Here is a 26779-nt window from a genome sequence, read left to right on the forward strand (position 1 = left end):
TTACATTTTCAAAGTAAAATGATATGTGAAATAGATTTCCTTCATCCATTCACTTCCAAAAAACCCCCCAAACTTTCCTGTGCATATTATTTTGTAGGGTCTAACTTCATTATGAACCCATGCTTTTTTTTTTTTTTGGCTTTTTGAGACAGGGTTTCTCTGTGTAGTTTGGTGCCTTTCCTGGAAATCGCTTTGGAGACCAGGCTGGCCTTGAACTCGCAGAAATCCACCTGGCTCTGCCTCCCGAGTGCTGGAATTAAAGGCGTGTACCACCACCGCCCAGCTGAACCCATATTTTTAAAGCTTTTGCATTCCAATTTTATGTCTTCAGGCGTAGCAACTGAAGCATACACACACACTTCTGGGAAATCCATTGTCAGGATGATACTAGAATAAGATCCCTCCATTTAGAAAGGGCTGTTAAATTTCATTCAGTACTCTAAATTTATTAATTTTTTTATATGCATTGCTGTTTTGTCTGCATGTGTGTCTGTGAGAGGGTGTCCAGTCCCCTAGAACTGGAGCTACAGATAGTTGTGAACCACTATGTAGGTACTGAGAATTGAACCCAGGTCCTCTGGAAGGGCAGTCAGTGCTCTTAACTGCTGAGCCATCTTTCCAGCCCATCATTCAGTCCTTTGACTACAATTCTAAATGGTGGCTTTAGAACTGGAGACAGATTTAATTTCTCCTTCTTTGGTGTTTGGAGCTTTGATGATGGTGTTTCCTCTTAAGCATCAATTTACTTAATTTTTGAATTTTAATAGGTTTAAAGAAAGAATGTCTACAAGATTAAATTAATAAATAAGTAGCTTTCCACTAAGTAACAAGTACCTTATCAACTTGATCAAAACAAATAACCAAATCTTGCCATGTATCTAATGGCTCATACTATTTTATAAATTTTTCATCAAAAATAACAACCAACCCTATGCTTCATTGTTTCCCATATTATACAACAGGAAAGGTTGATTTCTGCAAATGAAATAGTGTGGTACTGAGGTATTTGCTAAGAGTGTTTCAGATGTGTAGTTAGTGTATAAATCAAAAATTAGGACCTAACAGTATAGAAATTTCATTGACTGGAAATCCCAGTGTATTAGTCAGGGTTTTCTAGAGTCAGAGAGCTTATGGAATGAATCTATCTTTCTTTCTTTCTTTCTTTCTTTCTTTCTTTCTTTCTTTCTTTCTTTCTTTCTTTCTTTCTTTCTTTCTTTCCTTCTTTCTTTCTTTCTATCCATCCACCAACCCACCCACTCACACACAAACACACATATGTCTCTATATATCTATATCTCTATATAGATATATAGAGATATATGTGGATTCCCATATGTATGAAGTTATTGGAATGCCTTACAGGCTGCAGTCTAAAAATGGCTAGCTAGCTACTAATTGAATGTCCAAGAATCTAGTAGTTGCTCAGCCCCATGAGGCTGGACTTCTCAGGGTTTGTTTTTTGTTTTTTGTTTTTTTTTTTTTTGTCTATGCTGGAATCTCAAAGAAGTAGGTTTTAATGCCAGAGAAGGAATGGATGTGTTGACAAGGCGAGGGAAAGCAGACAAAGAACTAACACACCACCTTCCCTCTTCCATCGTCCTTCGAGCAGCAGGTGTGACCCAGATTAAAGGTGGGCCTTCCAGCTTCAAGGTCTGGATTAAAGGCTTGAGTCCTGCAGCCTCAGGATCTGGGTCAAAGGCACGTTGTCTTCTTGCCTCCAGGTCCAGATCACAACTGTGCCCTCCATTTCTGAATTATAGTTCATTCCAGATATAGTCAAATTGACAACCAAGAATAGCCATCACAATCTAGCCCTTGTCAACTTAACACACAATCACATTACCATATGTCATGATTAATTTCCAAATGAAAAACAATAACCAGATCATAATTATGCCTAAACATAACATAACTATCCCATATACAATTGCAAATGCATTATATATTTAGAATAGTGGCAATGTCCCTTGGGAGACATGTTTCTAGTATCTCAAGCTTACATCTGATAACCAGCAATATTCTCTTAATTGATGTTGCAACATATGATAAGGAAGTTGAAAGAAAACACAAATGATTGTACAAATACATTATTGACAAAATACAACAGAAGCACTCAAGTCGGTTATAATCCTCATTTCTGCAACTGGTCATATAGCCTTTGATGTTATTTAGAACTAGCTTCCTCTACCACCCATTCTGTATTTCCTCCACCCTCTGCAAGGGCTTCAGCAGGTCTTGGGCCTTCTCCTAGAGAGATGACCCATACCTACATTCCTGATGGGTCTGTGCCATTTGTCATCCTTCCTGAATTAAGTTGTTACAGTTTCCCATTAACTTTAATAACAGGGCACAGTAGAACAAAGAGATGCCCTAAAGGATCTCTTGCCCACGAGACATAATCCTTCTTATCTCCATTGTAGAGAGGCAATTCAATTTCCCCATGCTAATCTGTATATATCAGCCCTCCTAACGCTGTTATTCCTTTCTTATTCTGTTGGTCTAAGGGCATTTGAAGCCCAAAATAGCTATGGAGAAGTCTGAGTTTCCAATTCAATGGAATGCTTGTTGTGGCTTCTGGAAGGAGCATTCCCTTCTCTGGAACCAAAACTTCTAGGCCAGGAGATTTTAAGGTTGCAAAAACACGAAGCAAAAAATTTCCTAGTTGGTCAGAAGGGGTGATAGTGAGTGGAACTATTCCCTTTTCCACCCCTTGATTCCTCGACACATGGATTCTGGCTATAGGAGAAACTGTATAATATATTGGATGCTGATTCAGACCATATACTGCCTTCTGGAGAACCCTACCCCAGTGCTCAAGATGCTGACATCTAATGGATGCTGCAACTGTGTCTTCAAAAGTATCGGTGACTATGGGGGTCCAGCCCCTCAATAGTCCCCTCCCACGGTCCGGGAAGAATCTACAACCAGCTGATAATTAATCTTTGATGAGAAGAAATGAATCTATGTACATGAAACTCCTTAGTCCATATACTTTATTATTCTGTGTCAGTTACAAGATTATATTCTGTTCTCATATTTAGGTCTTTTCTTGCCTGATTTCTCTCTACACTTGTCCGCGGTCCCCTCTGGGTTCTATCTTAATTCCGTCATCTTGTTCTGCCCCTTCTAGGTTCTCATCCATCTTGTTCCTTCCCATATCACCTTTTCTCCCATCTCCTTCTCTCTCCTCATCTCGTTCTTCCTCATCTTGTTGTTCCCCAACTGGCTCATCCTCATCTTCCATCTCATTCCTCTAGTCCTCTCTTCTAGCCCTTCAATCTAGTTCTTCCCCATCTCAGTTTGTTCCTCTCAAGTTCTTACCCATCTAATTCTTCCATTCTCTTTTCTCTTCTCTGACCCTCCATGCCCTGGAAGTCCTGGTATATAAAGACAGGCTTCCAGGGTCAAATGGAAGGGTGATAAGAATCACATAGGGAGGCAGTAACCATTAATTATCATTTGCAACCCCAAAGGGAAGTGACCAATGGGGAAATGAATTAACTAAAGGCTGAATTCAGGTAATATCTAAGAAGAGGGAATCTTATGTGCTCAACTATAGTCTTAAATGTGATTAGTAGAAAATGTTAAGAATCTATAAGTTGCTAGGTCAATGGGAGAAAGTAAAACTGTCTTCTTTTTTCCTGTGGCTCCTATCTGTCCAAGCTATCTGCCATTTTTCTGCAGGGTGGGGGAAAGTGTGCTCAGTCGCTAGGCAACCTGTGTACAGCTGGATGCCTCTGGTGATAGTTAAAGGGAGATCTGGAACTGGAGGTAAGGTTTGGGAAAGGAGGAAGTAAGGCTTAATTGGCACATCCGCCAGGCCTTCTCAAACAGGTAGCCTGGATGGTTAAGTCTGTTCTTAGAGAATACAGAGGTATCTCTGATAAAGTACTCTCCTCCATCTGGGGATGGACCTGGCCGGATGCTGCTAATGATGATAATTACAGGGAGGCTTGAACTGGGGTTCTGGCTGAGCATAGCTGTCAGCGCAGGAGGTTATCTAAATATTCCTAGAAGTGGTTAGGTAAGGAGTTAGCGGTCTATAAAGTTAGTAAGGCTGTAAGAAAGGGGGGGTCTGAGCCGGGCGGTGGTGGCGCATGTCTTTAATCCCAGCACTCGGGAGGCAGAGCCAGGCAGAACTCTGTGAGTTCGAGGCCAGCCTGGACTACCAAGTGAGTTCCAGGAAAGGCGCAAAGCTACACAGAGAAACCCTGTCTCGAAAAACCAAAAAAAAAAAAAAAAAAGAAAGGGGGGTCTGAGCTGAATTGTGTAAAGCTATTACTTAATGTCCACCAGACCTAGGTGGTGTCTCCTTGTGGAATTTACCGTAAATCAGGAGACTAGCATGAGGACTGTTATTACTGCTAGTCCTTGAAAGTGGCCAAGGGAGATATCTGATTCCAGAGAAAACCTTTCCTGAGGCTGTTCTCCAAATGCCTGGAATGTGTATGTCCAGAGAGTGATCAGTCCACACTGTTAGCCCTCCTTAGGGAAAAGTCAATTGGGAAAACTATGAAGGCACACATGATTTTCATAACAGAAGACAGCTGATATATAACAAGCCAAGTAACACCAAAAACTCCTTGGGATTTGGCTTCCTCTGGAGAAATTCCCTGATTCCTCTAGGTAGTGACTTTGTCATAACCAGCTGAGTTCTTATGATATATTCCTGCGGCCTGCAGCACAAAAGACCATTCCATCTTTCTACCAAGCGAGCTGCTTCTGGGGAACAAGGTAAGAACAGTGGCTTCCATGATTGTGGACCCACTGACAGGCTTCTCTGGATATGAAGTGAGTTGCCTGGTCAAAAGCAATAGTGCGTAGAATACTATGTCAGTGGATGAGACATTCTGTAAATCCATCAATGGTGGTTTTGGCAGAAGTATTACCTGTGGGGAAGGCAAATCCCTAACCAGAATAAGTAACTACTTAGTAAGGACAAAGAGTTTTCCTTTCCATGGAGGAAGTGGTCCAATGTAGTCACACTGCCAATATTGCTGGTTGGTCACCCCAGGGAATGGTGCCATATCTGCAGCTCAGTGTTGGTCTCTGCTATTGACTGATCTGGCACTCGGTATCTGTAGCCAGGTCAGCCATGGTGAGTGGATGCCCATGTTGTTGAACCCATGAAGAACCCCCATCTTCTCCAATATGGCCACTTTGTTCATGGGCCCATTGGGCAATGACATGAATGGCTGGGAAAAGAGGCTGACTATCCACAGACAGAGTCACCCTATCTTCCTGATTGTTGAACTCCTTCTCAGCTGGAGTCACCTTTTGGTGAGCATTTATATGGGATACAAGTATCTGTATACTCTTTGCCCATTTGGAGAGATTTATCTGCATACTTCTTCCCCAGATATATTTTCTCACTAATTTTTCAGTCATGCTCTTTCTAAGTCCCTGACCATCCAGCCAATCCACTGTCTACAGCCCATCAATCAGTGATCAGTTGCGCATTTGGCCACTCCTGCTTCCAAACAAACTGTCTGACCATGTGTACTGCCCAAACTTCTGCCCACTGTGATGATTTCCCTTCACCAGTATCTTTCAGGGTTGTCCCAGAATGGGGTTGTAATGCTGCAGCTGTCCACTTGTGGGTGGTGCCTGCATGGTGGACAGGACCATCAGTAAAGCCAGCCCGCATCATCTCTTCCTCAGTCCAGCAATCATCAGGAACACTCCATGAAACTGTAGGTACATGTTTGGCAGAAGAAGGTATTATAGCAGGAGAAGAAACCGTAGGCATTCGGCAACTTCTTCATGGAGCTTGCTCGTGCCTTCAGGACCTGCTTCGGCCTGATCTCTTACATACCACTATCATTTGATAACAGTTGCTGCCGTGTATGGCCAACTTTATGACTTGGAGGGTCTGATAACACCCAGCTCATGATGGGCTGTTCAGGTGGCATGGTAACTTGGTGGCCCATTGTCAAATGTTCAGTTTCTCCCAGTGGCTGGGAGTAATGACATGTGTTCACATGCTTGGTCTTATTTACTTTTGAAAATGATTCTTTGGGCACCAGTGGCAGACACTTGAACTGTCTTTAAGAAGTATTGTATTGTCCCAATTCTCCAGTGCTCCTTTTCTTTGTATATTATTTAGTTTTGTTCTTATCCTCTGTGTGTGTGTGTGTGTGTGTGTGTGTGTCTGTCTGTCTGTCTGTGTCTGTGTCTGTGTGTGTATAGACTATTTAGCATAGACTCTAAAAGTCACAGTGACCTTCCTACCATCTGTGCCCATATTTCTGGTACTAAAAGAATGCACTATCACACACAGCTTGAAAAATACTTTTTATGGTGTAAGTCTCCTCTTCTTAGGGGGCCAGGGAGGCCAGACAATGATGTCAGAGCCCTGATACTAGAGTTACAGATAGTAGTGAGCTCCTATATGTGCTGGAAATAGAAGCTAGATGCCCTGAAAGAATCTTCAGTGCTCATAACTGCTAAGGTATTTTCCAATCTAAGTGTTCTGTTTTTGATTCTGCTTCCTGTCCGAGCAAGATCGGACACCAATGCTCCTTAAAAAGTGGAATTCTCTTCTAGTTGAGAGAATTAGCCTCAGCCAGGGAAGACCTCCCGAATTGATTATCCAGTGCAATGTGCTCAGCCCATTATCCATAGATGTACAACAGAAATGTATACAACACAAATGGACACATAGGTTGTATTCATGTATTCAGCATACTGATTTACCCATACTTAAAAAAAAAGAAGTTGGAAGGTATTGGGGAAGGGATGGAATGAAGAGACAAAAGGGGACAGTGATGTAGTATCTTTTAATGAACCATTTAATGAAATAAATTTTAAATAAAAAACAGAGGTTAGATAGATGGCTCAGCAATTGAGAGAATTGGGTGTTGTTACAGAGGACACAGGTTCCATTCCCAGAAACCACATTGTAGCAATAAGGCCTGCGCTGCCACCACCCATTCACCATGTCCCAGCGAGGGGCTGTGGATCAAAAAACAGAGACAAAGACAGCCGAATGCCATTTACTGAAAGAGGGAGGAAACCTTAAATACAGGCTTACAGCACAATGGGAGAACCCCAGAGGACAGAAGCTGGCTACTGAATGTTCTACATTCTTGCATCTAAGCTGTTAACGCCCAATATGCAGGATACACAAACAAGGAACTTCCCTTAAGCCTTCAGGAGGGTGGATACCTGCAGGGAATTAGCATAGGGAGGACATCTGGTCAAGGTCAGCAAGCAGGCAAACAGTTTACTCAAATATGGGGAGCCAGGGCCCTACACCACATGGTAGCTAACCATTTGCTGTAACTCCAGTCCCAGGCATCTCCTGCATTCTTCTGGCCCCTGTCGGCATTGTGCACATGTTATGCCCAGATCGCGTCCCCAAAGAGGCCACCGGAGACTTTAGGTACAGAATGCAAAAGCAAGGTTTATTTCTGTTTACAAGCCGCGGGCAGGGAAGCTCGATCCAAAGCACTCAATCGTAGTAGCAGTGAGGCCAGGAGGAGCTTGCTTTTTCTTTGTGTGGCTAGCTTTTTAAAGACAAAATCCACAAGCCCTTCCGAGGGTTTGGGGGGGGGGGGTTTGCACTGGTGCAACTCGGATTGGTTTATTTTTTATCTCTGTTCTCTTTTAATTGGGTGAGGGTATGTAACCTTTGAATTTACTGGTTGGTGGTTACAATTTATCACTTTGGGGGGCAGTCCAGCACAAGTCCCCAGGCTTTGTCCTTGAGTCACCATGGGGGCTGGCTGGCCAAGCACGTACTGCACATAACTTTAAGTTGGTGAGGGGCCCCAGACAGTAAACATCTGGCTGAACTTTGAGCAGTCAGAGTGCGTGCAGAAAGGGAGCTACTGCAAGGACTATGTCTTTTGGTCATGACCTTCCCAGAAACTGCTTGCTCAAGTCTCAGGAAACTGAAATTGAGGCCTGATCTCTGAGAGAAGACTGAGCAGCCTTTTATGGCATCTGCTTGGTCCTTTCACATAGACACATACGGGCAAAACACCATATATCTAGCATATATCTAGTTTTTGTTTTTTTCTTTAAGTTAGAAAAAGGGAATAATGGGCTGGGCAGTGGTGGCACATGCCTTTAATCCCAGCCCTGGTGGCGGGCAGGGGAGGGGGGCGGGAATAATCAGTGGCAGGGAAGAGCCAGGAGGATCTCTGTGAGCTCAAGGCTCAGCCTGTTCTACAGAGTGAGATGCAGGACAGGCACCAAAACTACACAGAGAAAACCCTGTCTCAAAACAAACAAACAAACAAAAAAAAAAAAACCCCAAAAAAAAACAAAAAAGGAAAGAAAGAATTCTCTACAGTGATGTCACAGGCCTGAGACAGACAGCAGCCAGGGCTAGTTAAAATGAACTCCTTCTGGTCTTTCAGGGAAGCAGCTGCGGCCTTCTCCTGAGCCAGCCTGCTCAGAGGCAAAAGCCGCTTTGTTCTGAGGTTAATAGAGCTCATCATAACCGTGTCATCTAAGAGCAGAGTATGCAGTGCTGTTAGGTGAACTTTCCTGGATGTTTTTCTCTATTTGTGTTCTGTCTTTTGTACCTGTGAGAACTGTAGCATTGGTGCAGTTATCTTTTAGATCTAACATCAAGAGTGACAGGCACCATGGGCTCCAAAGCAGTCGTCTAGCTTCACAGCGTCACCTGCTTGACTTTCAGCTAAGGACCTTTGTGGTACAAGATGAACTTGCCAGAGGCATTTTTTTCCATCATTCTTATAATTTATGTATGTTCTTACATGGCTTTGAGGTAAGAATGTCCCTGAATGTCTCTGCTTTTACATTGTGATCATGTTCAGAAGTGGATTTGTTGACTGAGCATGCTTATAAATACTCAGAATTCTACATGAACATGTTCATACTACCTAAGTAAAACCCACATGCTTCCTTTGTTTAGGAAAGGCATTGTGTTGAAAATAACTCCCATGCTCTCTTTGCCTCCTTCAAGTAAGAAATCTTTCTAATTTTTTCTTTTGTTGGCTGTGGTGATGGCTATTCTTGGTAGTCAAACTGACTACCTCTGGAATTAAGTAAAACCCAAAGACTTGGGTACATCTGTGAAGAATGTTTCTTAAAGGTTTTTGAAAGACTAAACTGCATCATATGAGGTGATAAGATCCTCGTTTTAGCTGCTTGGTGGCAGTGCACATCATTAGCCACAGCACTGAGGGGACTGAGGCAGTTGGATTTTCTGAGTTTGAGGTCAGCCTGGTCTACAGAATGAGTTTCCCAGGGCTACACAGATAAACCGTGTCTCAAAAAACACCAAAAAAACCAATCAAACAAACAATAAGATCCACCTTTAATCTGGACCGCACCATTTGGCAGCAGCTGACATATATAAAGGATATTGAAAGAAGGAAGCCTTCTTTGCCTGCTTGGCCTAGCTCTGGCTACCAAGTTCACTCCTTTACTAGCATTAGAACTTACTTTTTGGTAATTTTGTTGTATACTGAAGACCAGCTAAGACATCCAGTCAAAGGGACTGAACAACTTCAAATTTCCATTGGTAGACAGCCACTGTTGGAGTAGCTGGGCCACAGCTTGTGAGACAGTCCAATAATTTGACTTTATACATACATGTAGAGATTCATTCTAACTGGTCATGTTCATGTAGAGAACCTTGAATAATGTAGCTGTTTTTTTTCTTTTTAACCTGCCCACTGAGGAAGATGTGCTGGCTAACAATAGTGCTCATAAAGACATTCTTCCTGGCTCCATTATTCTCTAAGTATTCAACTTTCCATGAAGACTACTCTTTTTATTACTCATTTGCCAACAGTTTGCTCTGAATTTCAGGAATAAAACACCTAAATTAATGGAGCCATCATCCAGCCTTCTGATGGGAGAAAGATCTATTATCTTGTTTGTGATCTAGTTCCTGCTTTTCTTTCCTGGTTGTCTGAAGTCCCTGTGTCAACCAGGTAAAAAATACCTTCAGTTCACCTGACCCCAGTGTGAAACCACAGAACAAACATCTCCTTTTGTGTCCTTAAATCCCTCTTTATTTGTTAATATTTCAGGCACCCTTCTAACTGAGTGATAGGGAATCACTCCACCCACATAGTATGGAGGGCTGTACAATCTAGGTAGCCACATTGTGTCCAGGAGGAAGAAGGGGAAGTGCCTGTGCAGAGCAGGAAGATAGCAGGGTCTGCTATTAGAGCCAGAGGCAAGTGCTATTGAAATGCATATGTCTGCTGTTGTAGAAAAGGTATTTGTCTGAGGCGGAAGGCAAGGCCAGGAACCATTGTGCTGTGTCTTTCAGCACATAGTAACCCTATGGGAGGTGCTCTTGTCACTCAGAACTCACTAGCCAATCAGGCCCTCCAGGCGACCTGCCAGTCATAAGTTGTGTAGGGCACTTCCGGGCTACAGGCTTCCGGAAATGCTTTGAAGAGGAGCTGGCGGGAGAGGTCTTGTGTGCTGTGCTGTGAGTGCTGCTGCAGGGAGCTGAGCAGAGAGCATGGGAAACCAGGACCAGGTGAGCGAGGCTCTGCTGTCTCCAGATGGGGAGGTTGCAGGGGCCAGTGTGGTGGGTCCCTCCCCCAGTTCTGGGTGGGAACCGGCAGCCAGATTCCCTTGTGCTCTGAGATCCCATGAGGTTCTTGCAATGCCCTGGACGCATCGGCAGGCCTCTGAGTAACTTTGCACTGTGGACTGCATCTTCACAGATCATTGGGAGCAGGCAGCTGTGTGTAGAACGATCATTGTAGGGAACTTTAACGTGCTTTTGGTGCATTCATGGAAAGCAGGCTGCCAAATTCATTGAGGCAAAGTTTCTCCAGTAGCTTCCAGACCTTCAGCACTTTGCATTTTACCTTTATGTGTAAGACCATTTCTAGTTAGTTGTTTCTGCAAAAGTGTAAAAGGCATCTCAAATGTTGGGTAGCACTGCACTACTAAGCTGTCATGTAGAAGAGTAGAATTGGTGATATAAAGCATTTACCAATGTTTAGGGGGTAGTAATTACTCAAAGTAGAATTTAGCTGAGGGAGGACTGCCTCTGAAACACCCCAAAGATAAGTATATGATATCCAGGCCTGTTAGAGATTAAGATGCTAGGATACACAATGCTCATCAGGATTGTCCAGACATTTGGCTCCAAATCATTACAGAAGAGCCACCCCTATTTTACAACCAGCCACTGGGCCCATCCCCACATCAAAGAACAGGCCTCTAACAAGCTGTTGAAGGAGGCATTATAAGGCCATAGCCAACCTTAAGGCATGGTGTACCACAAAATTCCAGTTTTCTTCCTGAGAAAAGCATAGTTCTAGCAAATGGGCAATATGAACCCACGTGGCAACTCTGAATGTAAAGCAGTGTTGTTTATCTGATCAAGCAAGGCTTTCCTTTAGGCCTTCAGGCAGGGAGGGGGAACATTCTTGAGAGAGCTAGTTATGGCCTGGGGCCTAGGCCTTGAGAGCTTTCCCTAAGATCCTGATATATTCACAGTAAAACAGCTGCTTCTCTAAAACCAGGGATGTGTTTGGACGAGCTGGTAATGGTCTGGGCCCATTCTTTGTGGAGAGCTTGCTTCAGATCCTGAGAGCCCAGCACTTCCCTCTATCTACATGGAGCTATGGTTATCAGCCCCAAGACAACTGTGGGCTTAGTAACATTCTTGAGATACCCTGTGTTCCCCTTATGCAGCATTGTCTGATTAGCCTTTTCCCTGGGTTTGTCCCATTGTATTACAGTTTCTGCAGACTTCATACATGTTTCCCATTGCCTTCCATTTCCCCCTGGATATAGGATACAGTATGATACTATTGTTCTTTTTTGTTTGTTTGTTTGTTTTTTCAAGACAGGGTTTCTCTGTGTAGCTTTGCGCCTTTCCTGGTACTCACTTTGGAGACCAGGCTGGCCTCGAACTCACAGAGATCCGCCTGCCTCTGCCTCCCCAGTGCTGGGATTAAAGGCGTGAGCCACCACTGCCCGGCCGATACTATTGTTCTTAACATGCTTACTAGGCATAAGACATAGCTTGTGCAGGATCTCCCCACCACAACTTTTACCTTTTCTACCTTCTACTTTTTCTATCTTTCTCTTCCCTGGCACCTCCACCTCAGGACACTGTCACTGAAGAAGGGTCTGCTGTTTCAAGTCACTGGTGTACTCAAGAAATAATTCTGGGAACATCTTTGCTGTGTAACTCTCCCATCTGTCTAAGTAGCTAGACTTTTACAAGTTGCCCGTCTCTTTTAGATTGTTCAAAGTTAACCTGAAGCATGAACCTAAAAGACACTTGAGGATGACAGCATGTGTGGAAAGCATTATATGTCTAGGCTGTTTCCTCTTTGAGCATTACCCAGAGATGGAGGCATACAATGCTTAAAGAGATTTTTCTTTATTATTTTCCTAAGTGTGTGGAGTGATTTACTCTTGGGAAGGGATGTTAATTCTACAACAGCTGCATTTCCATCCCGTTAGAAAAGTGTTTCTGAGACAAGCTCTCTTGTGTTGACTCAGGTGGCATTGATTCCATTCTGTTGATTTTGCAGGGCAGTGATCTTCTGTCTTCTATACTACACCTTCAAAATTATTAAATTAAATGACTGTACCTGCCCAGAGTTCTAAAATTACCCATTTGAGTCAATTAGTCGACCATCCAATGCAGTCACAGGAGAAGGATCCACATGTGGAACATTGCTTCTGTCTTCAGACCAAATAGGAGGAATAGGTTCTTGGGTACACCTCAGGGGAAACAGGGTGGGCAATCAGCTGCTGCAGTCACCATTATGGAAAAGGATCTGATTGTGGAAGTGGGAGTGATTTTGTAATTTCCCAGCATGTTTTAATTCATCTCATGTGAATGAACACAGACCAGATTGTGTAGGTGTACAGTTTGGGAAGGTTATCTTGAGCCAATGAATATTGAATTTGCAACTAGGAAACTCTCTTATGCAGATATGGTCAGTTCTGCTTGACACAGTAATGCAGGCTCAGAGATTTGAGAAACAGGCCTTTGACTGTAACTGTGTGTCAGGTAACAGAATTCAGCAGCCAACATGTGCACATGGATAGGATCAATCTATCTCTTATTAATGGCATTCTCTCTACTAGGAGAAGGCCTACTCTTCTTCAAAGTCAAGATAGCTAAGGGTTTTTTTTTGGGGGGGGGGGAGTTCAAGACAGGGTTTCTCTGTGTAGCTTTGTACCTTTCCTGAAACTCACTTGGTTTCAGGACTGGCCTCAAACTCACAGAGATCCAGTGAGGTGTGTACCACCACCGCCTGGCTTTTTATGTATACAGTATTCTGCCTGCATGTGTACCTGCAGGTCAGAAGAGGGCACCAGATCTCATTACAAGTGGTTGTGAGCCACCATGTGGTTGCTGGGAATTGAACTCAGGACCTCTGGAAGAGCAGTCTCTGCTCTTAACCACTGAGCCATCTCTCCAACCCAACCTTTTTTTTTTTTTTCTTTTCTTTTGGTTTTTCGAGACAGGATTTCTCGGTATAGCTTTGCGCCTTTCCTGGAACTCACCCTGTAGCCCAGGCTGGCCTCGAACTCACAGGGATCCGCCTGCCTCTACCTCTCGAGTGCTGGGATTATAGGCGAGTGCCACCACTGCCCGGCTGCTAAGTATTTTTTTAATCTCTAATATACATTATTTTTATCATTTTGATATCTTATTGCTTTAAATGTTAAATGTCAATATTTTTTAAATATTTTCTTCAAGTGCATTACTGCTCTTTTCTCTATTGATTTCTGATCCCCACTGTTTCTAGGCCTAATGTTTAATTTTGTCCTTTTTTCTCAAGGGCTCTTGATTATTTATTTTTGTGTACAGCAATGTCTCCTATATAGCCCAGGCGTCCTTCATAATGTATTATTGAGAAGTGCTTTGAACACCTAATCCTGCCTCTGCTGCCCAGGGCTTGGAAGACAGTTCTTTAGCTCTTTCCATTCTGAGCCTTGGCTGTTCAGTGAGAAAAAAAAATAGACCAGTTAATGAGTGACTGCCAATCTCCCTGCTTTTAGAGGGGACTTATAAATGAAGAGGTACCTGTGCAAGAATTGAGTTCATAAACCAACCTTGAAATTGGTAAGAGTCACAGTGCAGAAAGGGAGAGGCAGGACAGAGGCTGAGGGCTTTCCTATTTCAATAGTAGTTGAGATTAGCAATGTGGAGTTAAGTAATCAATTCTAGATACTCCATAATATCCTGATTGGCCATTTCTTGGGGTCCACAGATCAGGGCAATCTAGAATCTGGATAAAGGACTGATCTTATCATGAAACCAAATTGCTATAGTTATATTAGTTCAACCAAAATGGAAGATCCGTGTAAAATGTTGTGGCCCTGCCTAACAGGACTGTTAATTTTCTAGTTTAAGATGTTCATCCTGAGAGAAGAGGTGTGAGAAATCTTTGATGAGCTCTAAAACAAATCCCTAGTCTCTGGAGCACATGGCCATAAACCCTGTTTCAATTTTTCAAAATGATTTTTTGAGATTATCACTACATCATATCCACATTCTGTTTCCTGCCACCAAGCCCTACCATGACCCCTCATTGTTTTCTAATTCATGGCCTGTTTTTCCTTAACAGCAGTTAAACAGTAAAACATTTACTATGTGAATGTGACCTGTGTTTGGCTGCAGGATTTCCCAGCTATGAGGCAATGGGTTGGCTACACTAGACATTGAGTGTGTAATGGAATGTGCACACAAAAGACCCTGTGCTTTGGATGAGGAACAGGAGGTGCTCTGGAGGGTAGAAGAATGTCTACTAAGATACAGACTTTCTAGACAAGGGTCCTGGCTACTGGGCTGGAAGGGCAGAGACTATGCTGTCTGAGTCATTTGATCTAAGATCACCCAGTAGGGAAGCAATTAATATTATTTTATAGCCCAACTGGGTTGCCCTAGCCAATGAGGGACTCTGGAGAGGCTTATCAATCAGGAGTACCAGCAGTAGGTAGCTTTCAGGTACTTTTTGGGATTCTCCTCTGCTTCCACTGTAGGGAATTGTAAGGAAGACCACAAGCCATGCCATGGTGAGTGTAGGGTAGTCACAGCAAGTCTGCTGTGCTGTCATTTCTGCTGGAATTTGGATGGATCATGAGCAAGACTGTGGTTCTGTTAGTCCATGTGGTGACCTGGCAGTGGCCTTTGTCCTCTGAGCCTTCCCGTGTCTGAACTTCCTGGGGAGGGGGGAGACTGCAGCCCTGGCATGGAAGGACATAATGCTGGTAATATCACTGTCTAGTGTGCACACAAGGGCACTGCTTTTGGTGTTCAGTGGGAAGACAGATTGGAAACTGATGGTCTGGCTTTTAGAAGTTCTGAATATGGCATTCATCTTCAGGTTTGTGTTATATATGTTACATATGGTTTAGAAAATGGTAGAGAGATGGTGATGTGGATCATCTTTAAGCAATATGTGTTTAGAATTCTCACTTTCTGCTGCAATGGTTTGCTACAGTGAAGTTTAGTTCTAGGGAACAAAAGGAGTTTCTGATCAGCAGAGATTTCTCAGTTGTGCATGGTGTTGGGCAGGTAGATGGGGCAGAATTCACATCTTGTGCCCTAATCCATGTGGCAGGAAGCAGGTTTTAAATTATTCGTCCATGTTGTTTTGGGATTTGGCATCAGTGGGGCTGGGTTTACCTGAAACCACAAGGGGGCATAAGGGGCTGCAGAGCCATAGCAGGAGATCACCTCCATTTGCAGAGAGAGCTCTAGAGCATGGGGCTTCTGTCTTTGAAAGAAGTATCAGTAGCTGGATTTTCAGAAACAACAGTGTAAGGGTCACTTTGAGTTAATTTTGTGAAAGCTGTGAAGTCTGTGTTTATTTAATTTCTATGCACATTGAGTCATAGGTAGCTGGGTAACATTGGTCAAGATCACACTTTTCCTGACTGAATTTTTGTCTTTTGATGAAAAGTTGTGTATATTTTCCTGCCTGTATTCTTGGCTTTTTCTCTCCATCCCCTTTTATTGCTCACAAACATTGTACCCCTTCTTGATTTTTGTATCTATGTGGTAAGTATAGAAGTCATATTATGTCAGTCTGTGTACTGTTTTTTCACAATCCCATTGAGCCTTGTGGGTGTTTCCACTGTGATTGTAGCTTTGTAATCAGCCTTCCTGTTATAAATTGTTGGGATCATTGGATGGTATTCATTTTATGGTACAAATTTACCATACACAGCATCTTAGTTTTGATGCAGTATGTTCCCAAGGTTCATTTCTTTACTTCTTTATTTATTTAGGTTTTGTTGTTCTTATTGTTGTTAATCTATGAAAAACTTTAGGTTTATTAGATAAAAGGCATTATGGGTCTTGGCAGGTGGCTCAGCATATATTGTTTTGGGGGATGACTTTAATTCAGATACCAACACTCAGATTGGGAGGCTCATAATTATCTACTGTTTCAGATCCAAGGGATCTAACAGCTTCTTTTTGTATGTCACCTGTATATATATAAGACATTCTCTCTCATGCACAAACATGTGCAAAAAATAGCAATAAACTTGTTTTAAAAAGTACTGTGACTTACAAAGTAATTAGAGTAAAACAAGTTGCTAAAGACATACACTGATTCTTTAAAAATCTGTTATCTTGCATTTTGTTTTAAAAAGTTTTCATTTCCTCACTCTGATGCAGACTTGCAGGCAATCATCAATCACAGGAAACAAAATGCTGTCTAAGTGATCCTAACAGACTTCCTTCTCTTGACCATAAGAGCATGAGATCCTTTTAGTAGTCAAAACCATTTTGTATAAAGTTAAAACTTAGAAGGTTCCAAGTGAATCTCTCTTATTTTGGCAGAAAAGCTCTCCTCACTCAACTCATTTTCTATTTTTGGCCAAGGAGAGAAACAGGATGAATGATAGCCAGTGAGTTCTTGAAGTTTGATTTTGATTAGAATCTTGTCGTTCTTGTTTACGGGACCCTAGTATATATTGTAAATCTGTCTTGCTGCCTTGTTGTAAGTGGTACCATCCATGTTGTTAATTTTATTAATTGTAATCTCATTAAATTCATTTTCTGAGAAATGATGGACCTTCACCAATTTTGTGTTCAGAAAATTTCTTCTGAGCTCCCTGGTTTTTGTTGGTTTGGGAACTTCCTGTGGAGAGATGGTTTTAGATTCCTCTTCTTGATCTTCTTGCTTCTCCTCATTTCTTGATATATCTGTTTTCCAACTGTTAACATCTTCATTTTTGTGTTTTTGATGCTTAAGTGATTAATATGGTTAATATATAGATTTTGTGTTTTTTTTTTTTTTTTAGTTTTTTCAAGACAGGGTTTCTCTGTGTAGCTTTGCGCCTCTCCTGGAACTCACTTGGTAGCCCAGGCTGGCCTCGAACTCACAGAGATCCGCCTGGCTCTGCCTCCCGAGTGCTGGGATTAAAGGCGTGCGCCACCACCGCCCGGCAGATTTTGTGTTTTTAAAATCTTCTCATATATTATTTTTGTCTCTTTGTCTTAATTGGCTTCAGCTGTCAACATGATGTAGCCTACACTCATCTGAGCAAATATTATTAGAGGCTATGGCCAGATCAGAATCGCCAGTTACTGTGTTTGTGCGAAATTGTGCTGATTGATGATTGGTGTGGAAGGCTCTTCCACTGAGGTTGCAATACCCTAAGCAAGTGGGCCTGAGATGGATAAGAGAGCTAGCTGAGCACAAGACAGTGACCAGGCAAGAAAGCAAGCCAGGAAGCAATGACAGTGTTTCCCTGTGGTTTTTGTCTTCAGTTCCTAGCTTGAGTTTCTATCCTAAGCTCCCACAATTGTGGGTCGTGATCTGGAAAAGTAAGCCAGATAAACCTGTTCATTACCTGAGATGCTTTTGGTTAGAGAATTTAATCGCAGTGAGAAACAAGAAAGAAAAACATATGGTACCAAAAGTGATCGTATTGCTATGTAGAACATGGGAATTTTGTCTTTGGAGGAATGTGGAAGATATTAGGACTTTAGATGACAAAAGCCATAGAAAACTGCACACAGAACTTAATCAGCTATTCTTGTAAGACTAGGAATCTGAGAGTGTTGAAAGTAATGCAGACAGTGGAGCTTAAGGTCATAGGATTTCAGTGGGAAACACTCCATGAAAAATTCAGATAAAGGTCACTTGTATGATATTTTGTGCCAAATCATTCCTATTTTGTTCATTATCTGAGAAATTGAGTAAGGCAGAATTAAAAAGTTATTGGCTGATTTCTAGGTCTACAATGGAAAAGAAACAAGTAGTTCAGAAAGAAATTAAAGTCAGCTTCTTAGAAAAAAACAGTGCACATGGCAGTCCTATGGTGAAACAGAGGCAGAAAATTTCAAGATGTTAAGCACCATTAAAGAGAAGGCCCCTCTCCGCATTTGAAGCCTAAGAAGGTACCCTAAAGATAAGACTATCCATCTCAGCATTCAGTTTATTCAAGGAATAGGCAACTTGATTCCTAATCCTAAGGAGCAACATCCTACAGAACATGCAGCAAATCTGGTCCAAGGTGGTAGCATAAAGCACTACTTAGAAGCCAAATTTTGGGGGGCTGGAATAACCTATGATGATCTGGTTCTAGAAACTACAAAGATGCAAAATGTATAGATCATAGATTCTTCCCCTGTGATTTTACTTCAGCACTGTTGCACGCTTCTATGTTTGGCAGAGTCAGAACCCCAGTAAGGAGACTGAGAGCTCATTCCATGAAGCTGTGAAGATGAAGGCAGTGTTGTATTTTGAGATGATAGGATGTTGAAATACCCAAATCATGGGACATCTGCCATGGCGAGCTGCAAACAGGGAGTGGAAATAGGAAAGGAGAGACATGTATGAACATTTTCAGGGACAGAGCTATAGAAGACCTTGAAGAATGAAGCCCCACTTATCTGAGATGGAGCTGCAGGGTTTGTTGTTTGCCCTGCTGAGTTTTAGTCTTGACTTGGTCCAATCTTTCCTCACTGTGTGCACATTACTTTTTTTTTTTTTTAATTTCTTCTTCTCTGGGCAGTGGTGGCTCATGCCTTCATCCCAGCACTCAGGAGGCAGAGGCAGGTGGATCTCTGAGTTTGAGGCCAGCCTGGTCTATAGAAAGAGATCCAGGACAGGCTCCAAAACTACACAGAGAAACCCTGTCTCGAAAAACCAAAAAAAAAAAAAAAAAGAATCCTTCTTCTCTCACACAATACATCCTGACTTCAGTTCCCCTCCTTCCTCTTTTCCCAGTCCTCTCCACTGCTCCACTCTCCACCAGAACTGCTCCTCCTCCATTTCTCTTCAGAATAGAGCAGATATCCCAGGGATAACAACACAACCCTGCATAGCAAGATACAATGAAACTAGGCACAGACCCTCATATCAAGGCTGGATGAGGCAACCCAGTAGGAGAAAAGGGGTCCTAAGAGCAGGCAAAAGAGTCAGAGACACCCCCAACTCCCACTGTTAGGAATCCCACAAAAACACCAAACTACACAACCATAACATATGTGCAGAGGACTTGGTGCAGACCCCTGTAGTTTCCGTGATTGCTGTCTCAGTTTCAGTGAGCCCCTATGAAACCTGCTTAGGTGATTCTGTGGGTTGTATTTTCCTGTGTCCTTCTTTAAGATAGGAAAATTTTCAACTGTGAATTTGTTTGAAAATATTTTCTGAGCTGATATTCTTCTCCTTCTATTCCTGTTATTCTTAGTTTGGGTCTTTTCATAGTGTTCCAGATTTCCTGGATGTGATAGTTCAGGGAAATTTTAGATTTAACATTTTCTTTGATCAATTTATCAATTTTTTTCTATCATATCTTCAAAGCTTGAAGTTCTCTGTTCCATGAATTATATTCTTTTGGTGAAGCTTGCCTCTGTAGGTCCTGTTCAGTTACCTAGATTTTCGTATCCAGAATTCCTTCAGTTTGTTTTTTTTTTTTTTTTTTGGTTTTTCGAGACAGGGTTTCTCTGTGTAGCTTTGCGCCTCTCCTGGAACTCACTTGGTAGCCCAGGCTGGCCTCGAACTCACAGAGATCCACCTGGCTCTGCCTCCCGAGTGCTGGGATTAAAGGCGTGCGCCACCACCGCCCGGCTCAGTTTGTATTTTTTTAAATTGAAAAATTTTATTTCCATTTTCATGTCTTGAACAGATTCATTCATTTTCTTCAATTGTTTGTTTGTTTCTTTAAGGGATTTGATAATTTTCTCTAATATTTCATTTTTCCTCTCCTTGCTTTCCTTAAGGGATTTATTCACTTTCACTTTACGGACTTCTATCATCTTTATAAAGTTGGACTTCAATCTCCTGGGCTTCAACTGTGTTGGAATATTCAGGGTTTGCTGTGGTAGGATAGCTGGAATCTGGTGGGGACACATTGCTCTGACTGGTGTTGATTGTGTTCTTATGCTGGGGTCCAGGTATCTGGGTTTGCAGTGATTTTTTTTTTTTTTTTTTTTTTTTGTCTAGGTGCCAATTTCTCAGTTTAACCTTTTTGGATGAGAGTTTTGTTCCTTGGTGTCTATTTGCTCTGGTCTTCTGGTCTGTGTGTCCCATGGTTGAACATGGGTTGTCACCCCAATTTGGGGGATATAAGTCTGGCATTAGGTGTGGCCTTTGTTCCAGCATGGAGTATCTGCCCAAGTTCTGGGCTGAAACGAGAGGAGAGGGGAGGGAACTTGGGGATTGTGTTAAGGGGACACTGAGAGAGTGGGGGAGATTTGTAGGCAGGTGGAATTCTTCAGATGATGTGTCCTTTGTCTGAGCAAGGGGTCTCCACCTAAGTTGTAACCTTCGACACAGATGAGGAAGGAAGTGGGATTGAGGATAGTGTTGGGGTTATTGAAAGAATGGAGGAGGACTGTAGGTGAGCTGCCTTTGTGGAATTCTGATTAATGGCATGGCCTTTGGTCCAGCAGGGAGTCTTCACCTCAGTTTGCCTACTTGGCCTTGTGGCTGGTGTGACCTGTACTTGAGCAGACGATATCCATCCCATTTGGGAGTGGGAACATGGATTTGGGGGTAACAGCTGTAGAGTTGGTGGGGGATTGTGTCTGTGAGGATGTAAGGTGTGTGGAAGTTTTTGGGCTGGTGCCCTGCTTACCTGTTCTTCTGACTGGTTTGACGTGCATATCAGCAGAGAATATCTGCCTGAGGTGGAGGCTGGAACATGGCCATATTCTTCTTTTTCAGAATGAGAGCATATCCTGTGCCATTGTATGTTGGAAATCCTTAATTTGTTTCTTGATTTTACAAGATGTGACAGTTAAGAGATTGTCTTGAGTGTCAGAAGAGACTTGGGACATTTGCTCTGTTTGGGCTATTACAGATTATGAGCATCATTGAAGTTAGACTAAATGCATTTTCGTTTTTTTCGTTTTTATTTATATTGATTCTTCTCTCATACAATACATCCTGACAGCAGCCTCCTCTTCCACCACACCTTCTAGCTGCCCCCTCCAATCACCATTCCCCCAGGTGCTGTTTCCCTTCAGAGAAAAGCAGACCTCCCAAGGATATCAACCAAACACATCATAACAAGGTACAATAAGACTAGCCACAAACCCTTATATCAAGGCTGGACAAGGTAACCCAATAAGGAGAAAAGGGTCACAAGAACAGGCAAAAAAGTCAAGAGATACCATGACTCCAACAGTTACGAGTCCCACAAACACCCCAAGCTAAACAACCATAGCATGTATGCAGAGGATCTGGCACACAGCCTTGCAGGCTCCATGATTGCCACTTCAGTTTCTCTGAGGCCCTTATGAGCCCTGCTTAGTTGATTCTTTGGGCCATGTTCTGGTTTCCTCAACACCTCTGGCTCCTAAAATCCTCACCCCTTCCTTCCACAGGATTCCTAGAGCTCAAGCTAATATTTGAGTAGGGAATCTGTGCATGTGTTCCCATCAGGTGACAGAAGAAGCCTCTCTGATGACAACTGGGGTAGGCACCAATATATATGATTATAGCAGAAAATATTTACAAATCATCTCACTTTTTCTCCCTTGGTGAGTTGTATTTGGTTCTCTCCTAGTTCTCTGAGCCATTGAAGTTCTGGTTCCTGGTCAGGAACACAGTATCAGGCATGGGTTTTTTTTCCTCGCAGCTTGGGCTTAAAGTTAGACCAGCCATCGGTTGGCCATTACAGAAGCTTGAGCCACCATTGCCCCAGCATGTCTTGCAGGCAGGACAAATATGGGTCAAAGGTTTATAGTTGGCTTGGTGTCCTAGCCCCACCATTGGGAGTCTTATGTGGTTACAGATGTTGGCTGGTTCAGCCTTCATATTCTTGATTGCTAGGAGTCCTCAAGAGGGTCATCCTTCTTGGTTCCAGGAACTTTGCACTCACTGTTACCAAAACCCTGCGCTGAAAGCTCCCCTATTCCAGCCATCTATCCCATTCTTCTCTTCCTTTGTCCCTTCCTTTCTCACCTGATCCTTCCTGTTCCCCCAACCTGCCTCCAGTACACCCACAAAATATATTCTATTTCCTCTTCCCAGGGAGAGCCATGCACCCTCCCCTAGAGACATTCTTGTTACTTAGCCTCTTTGCATGTATGGATTGTACTGTGATTAATTGTGATGACTGTGACTGTGCTTTACTTAACTACTACTATCTCCTTATAAGTGAGTACTTACCATGTTTGTCCATGTGCTTCTGGGTTGCCTCAAACAGGATAATAAAGAACTCTAGAAACTAGACAACAACAAACAAAAGAATCCAATTAAAATGGGGTACACCTCTAAATAGAATTCTCAGTAGAGGAATGTAAAGTGGCTGAGAAACACTTGAAGAAATGTTCACCGTCCTTAGCCATCAAGGAAATGCCTATGAAAACTACTTTGGGATTTCATTTTTTTTTTTTGGTTTTTCGAGACAGGGTTTCTCTGTGTAGCTTTGCGCCTCTCCTGGGACTCACTTGGTAGCCCAGGCTGGCCTCGAACTCACAGAGATCCGCCTGCCTCTGCCTCCCGAGTGCTGGGATTAAAGGCGTGCGCCACCACCGCCCGGCCGGGATTTCATCTTTTACCTGTCAGAATGGTTAAGATCAGTAACACAGGTGACATCTACTGCTGGCAAGGACATGGAGCAAAGGGATTCATTGTTGTTGCAAGTGCAAACCTGTACAACTGTGGAAATCAATATGCAATCCTCGGAGAATTGGGAGTCAATCTCCCTCAAGACCTAGCTATACCACTCTTGGGCATGTACCCAAAAGATGTTTTTCAATTCTACCACAAGGACACTTGCTCAACTATTTCCATAGTGGCATTATTCATAATAGCCAGAAGCTGCTGTGTCTGTGAGAGTCTGTGTTGATTGATGTGGGAAGGCTGATGTGGGAAGGCTCCTCCACTGAGGGTGGAATTATCTCCAAGAAAGTGGGCCTAGACTGAAAAGAGAGCTATCTGAGCTTGAGACAATGACTGGGCAAGAGATAAAGCCAGGAAACAATCTTTGCCCAAGGGTTTTGCCTTTAATTGTTAGCTTGAATTTCTATCCTAACCTCCCAAAATGGTGGCATGTGATCTGACATAATCAGCCAAATAAACCTGTTCATTGCCTGAGATGCTTTTGGTTAGAGGTTTTAATCACAGCAGCATAAAATCACATTAGAACAAAAAATGGAACAGGAAACATGATGTTGTTGCTAGGTAGAACCTGGGATGTTGTCTTTTGGAGGAATGTGGAAGATATCAGGACTTTAGGTAGCAAAAGCCATAGAAAGTTGTACACAGAACTTAATTGCCTGTTCTTGTAGGTCCAGGAAGATGGGAATGTTTAGAGTAATGGCAGAAAGTGGAGGTTGAGATCACAGGATTTCAGTCAGAAATTGAGACTCCATAAAAAATTAAGCTGGAGGTCATTTGTGTGGTGTTTTGGCTCCAATTTTGTTCTTATTCTGCCTATACCCTGGAAATTTAGTAAGGCAGAATTAAAACATTATGGGCTAATTTCTTAAATGGAACATTGAATCTGGTGGTTGGTTATTACTGGTGACTCATTCAGGCCTACAGTAGAAAAAAATAATGTCAGGTAGAAATAAAGGAAAATGAAAAGGTAGTTTCAAATGGCAGTCAAGTGCTACAACAGTCAGGAATTTTCAAGGAGTTTATCACCTTTATAGAGAAGGCTCTTGCTCTGGAATGGAAACCTAGCAAGGTACCCTAAGGGTAAGACCCCATCCAACTAAATCTTTAATTTATGGAAGGAGTAAGCAACGTGACTTCTAGTCCCTCCCAGGAAGCAACTTGATATAAAACCTGCTGCACCTGTGGTCCAAGTGTGTTAGTGCCCATCCCAATTAAGAAGCCAAATTTTGCAGAATCACCTATCACGTGCTGGTCCTGAAAACAAGAAAGAATCAAAATTTAAGGGCACGGATTCTTAGCCGTACAGTAACAGGCTACCAGTTCAGCATCGTTACAGGCATCTCTGTTTGGCAAGAGTCAGAAAACCAGTGAGGAGACTGTGAGAGTGTTCATTCCATAAAGCTCTGGGGATTAACCTGGTGTTATGGGTTGTTATTTTTTTATTTTTTTTTACTCTTTTGTGGGCCTGCCACCAAGCTCCCCAAATAAATTACATACATGAACATTTATTCTTTCTTATAAATGCACAGTCTTGGCTTGTTTCTAGCCGTCTTAAATTAGCACATCTACTTTTTGCTTCTGAGCTTTTATCTTTCCCTATTCTGTGTGCCTTTCTTTTTACTCCATGCCTTGCTGAGTAGCTGACTGGCTAGCCCCTGGTGTTCTCTCCCTCTTTTGCTCCCCCTTCCTTTCTTCCCTCCCAGATTTATTCTCCCACATATTTCTGCCTGCGAGCCCCACCCATCCTTTCCTGCCAAGCCATTGGATGTTCGGCTCTTTATTAAACCAACTGGGCATTTCAGACAGGCAAAGTGTGACAGCTTCACAGCGTTAAACAAATGTAACATAAAAAAAACTAACACCTCTTTGCATCATTAAAACAAATGTTCTACAGCATAAACAGGTAACCTTAAAATATTTCACAATATTTCCCCATTTTTGTCTAAACAGAAATGAAAGGTTTTAACTTTGACATAGTAAAACTGTATATAAAAAATGCTATCAAATAAGAATTACAATTACAATATTCAGTTCATTTTTATTTAGCAAATTCATAGAAAACACTCCATCACCAATCACATCTTAGTGACTCTAAAGTTTAATACTTAATTTACTTTCTATCATAATGTAAATCTGAAATTCTAATTCTTTTGTCTTTAACTCCATCAAAGATTGCAGATGTGATTAATATTACCTAACAATAGAGGCATCTGTCTGGAAAGTCACCCAAAGTTTCTCTGCCACATTTGGGCATTCATCTTCAGCCTACAAGTCCAGAGTATCTGGCAGACATTTCATGAAGCTAGAAATTGAAAGGACTGTCCTGCCTTGTATTGGGAAATTTCAGCAGTCACTTTCCTGTGGGTGCTGCATGTCCAGTCTGCACAGCACACTGTCAAGCAGTTAAGGCTTAAGCAGTTTCTTGCCCAAATGGCTAACCTTGCCACAATGAAAGAAAACCTCTATGGAGTTTTTTCAATGCCCATCATCCTATGAAGTGAAGTGGTCCTGCCAGGAGCAGATGTGTCTCATTGTCATAAAAAACTTTATGTTAACAAAACATTTTAAGTACCATATTCTTTAGGTCTTTGAAGTGTTTGAAAACCATTCATCTATCTGAAATATACCTATTTAACCTTGAAAAATAACTAATATGATTACAAATTTGATTATTGTAGATTAACTACTAATCTCATTTCTTTTTTTTTTTTTTTTCCGAGACAAGTTTTCTCTGTGTAGCTTTGTGCCTTTCCTGGAACTCACTTGGTAGCCCAGACTGGCCTCAAACTCACAGAGATCCTCCTGGCTCTGCCTCCCAAGTGCTGGGATTAAAGGCGTGCTCCACCACCGCCTCATTTCTTAATTATACATTGCATTTTTAAATGAGCTGCATAAGCACAGTGCTCCAAACTAGAAACATATATACAGTATAACAAAATTAAGTTTAAATTTGTATGAATATACCAATGCAAGATTTCTGAGGTCAATAGTGTTTTTTTTAAATCTTATCTTCCCATATTCCCCTAAATGGTAATACATGTCCATAACTCCCACACCTCTTTTGAGAATGTAGGCATCATGTTCTCCAAACTGCTGCCTCTTGTCTTTAGTGTCCCAGAGAAAATTTGAGATAATGGCCAAATCCTGGGAAGACCAGCTGTAATCTTTGTTGGTACAGATCACCGGTTAAGATTCTGGAGGTCTCCCCTGATCAAATCTGATGCATATCAACCTGGAAAGAATCCACAGCACCTTGTTTCCGGTGATAATAAACAAAGCAAAAAACTGTTTTTCAGAGCATTTTTGATTTTTCACTTGACAGTTATATTTTTTGAGTTCCATTTAAAAGTTAAGATAGCCCTAAAGTATCTAGGTTGGTTCAATTTTGCAATCCTGTTCACAATTCCATGTCAGGCACCAACAGTTGTTTGCTCATCAGCATTCAAAAAATTCAAAATCAGCACAATCATATATAAGATCTAGACTCCCTGTGTATGTGCATTTTCTTTATATTGCTTTTAGTGTCCCTTTAAACCCTCTTTTACTTTATTATTTTTAATCCATTTACTTCTCTCTATGACTGTCTCTATTCATTTTCTTTTCTTTCTTAAGCTTACACACATTGTAAAAAACATACTGGAACCTGTTTACAGGTTGTGGGTTTTTGTTTTTGTTTGTTTGTTTGTTTTGTATTTTTTACTTCATGTCATTTAGCCTTTTTTAACCATGTGAGCAGACTAGCTCTGCCTCTAGCTTCTGTG

The 26779-nt window shown here is 42.1% G+C and overlaps 1 protein-coding gene across 3 annotated transcripts in view; it reads left to right on the forward strand.

Annotated features, from left to right (window-relative positions):
• The first annotated feature begins 9264 nt into the window (after positions 1–9264).
• The window catches only part of LOC128115346 (zinc finger protein 120-like), a 44859-nt gene continuing 27344 nt past the window's right edge, over positions 9265–26779 (forward strand). For all 3 annotated transcript variants that reach the window (XR_008220131.1, XR_008220132.1, XM_052745914.1), the window contains exon 1: positions 9265–10474. Coding sequence is in view for 1 of the 3 variants with exons in the window: in XM_052745914.1 (XP_052601874.1) it covers positions 10457–10474 (18 nt within the window). In the remaining 2 variants the exon portion in view is untranslated. The remainder of the gene's footprint in view (positions 10475–26779) is intronic.

The sequence above is a fragment of the Peromyscus californicus genome, unplaced genomic scaffold (assembly GCF_007827085.1).
Source record: "Peromyscus californicus insignis strain IS unplaced genomic scaffold, ASM782708v3 Scaffold_1__1_contigs__length_55948999, whole genome shotgun sequence".
NCBI classification, from domain to species: domain Eukaryota; kingdom Metazoa; phylum Chordata; class Mammalia; order Rodentia; family Cricetidae; genus Peromyscus; species Peromyscus californicus.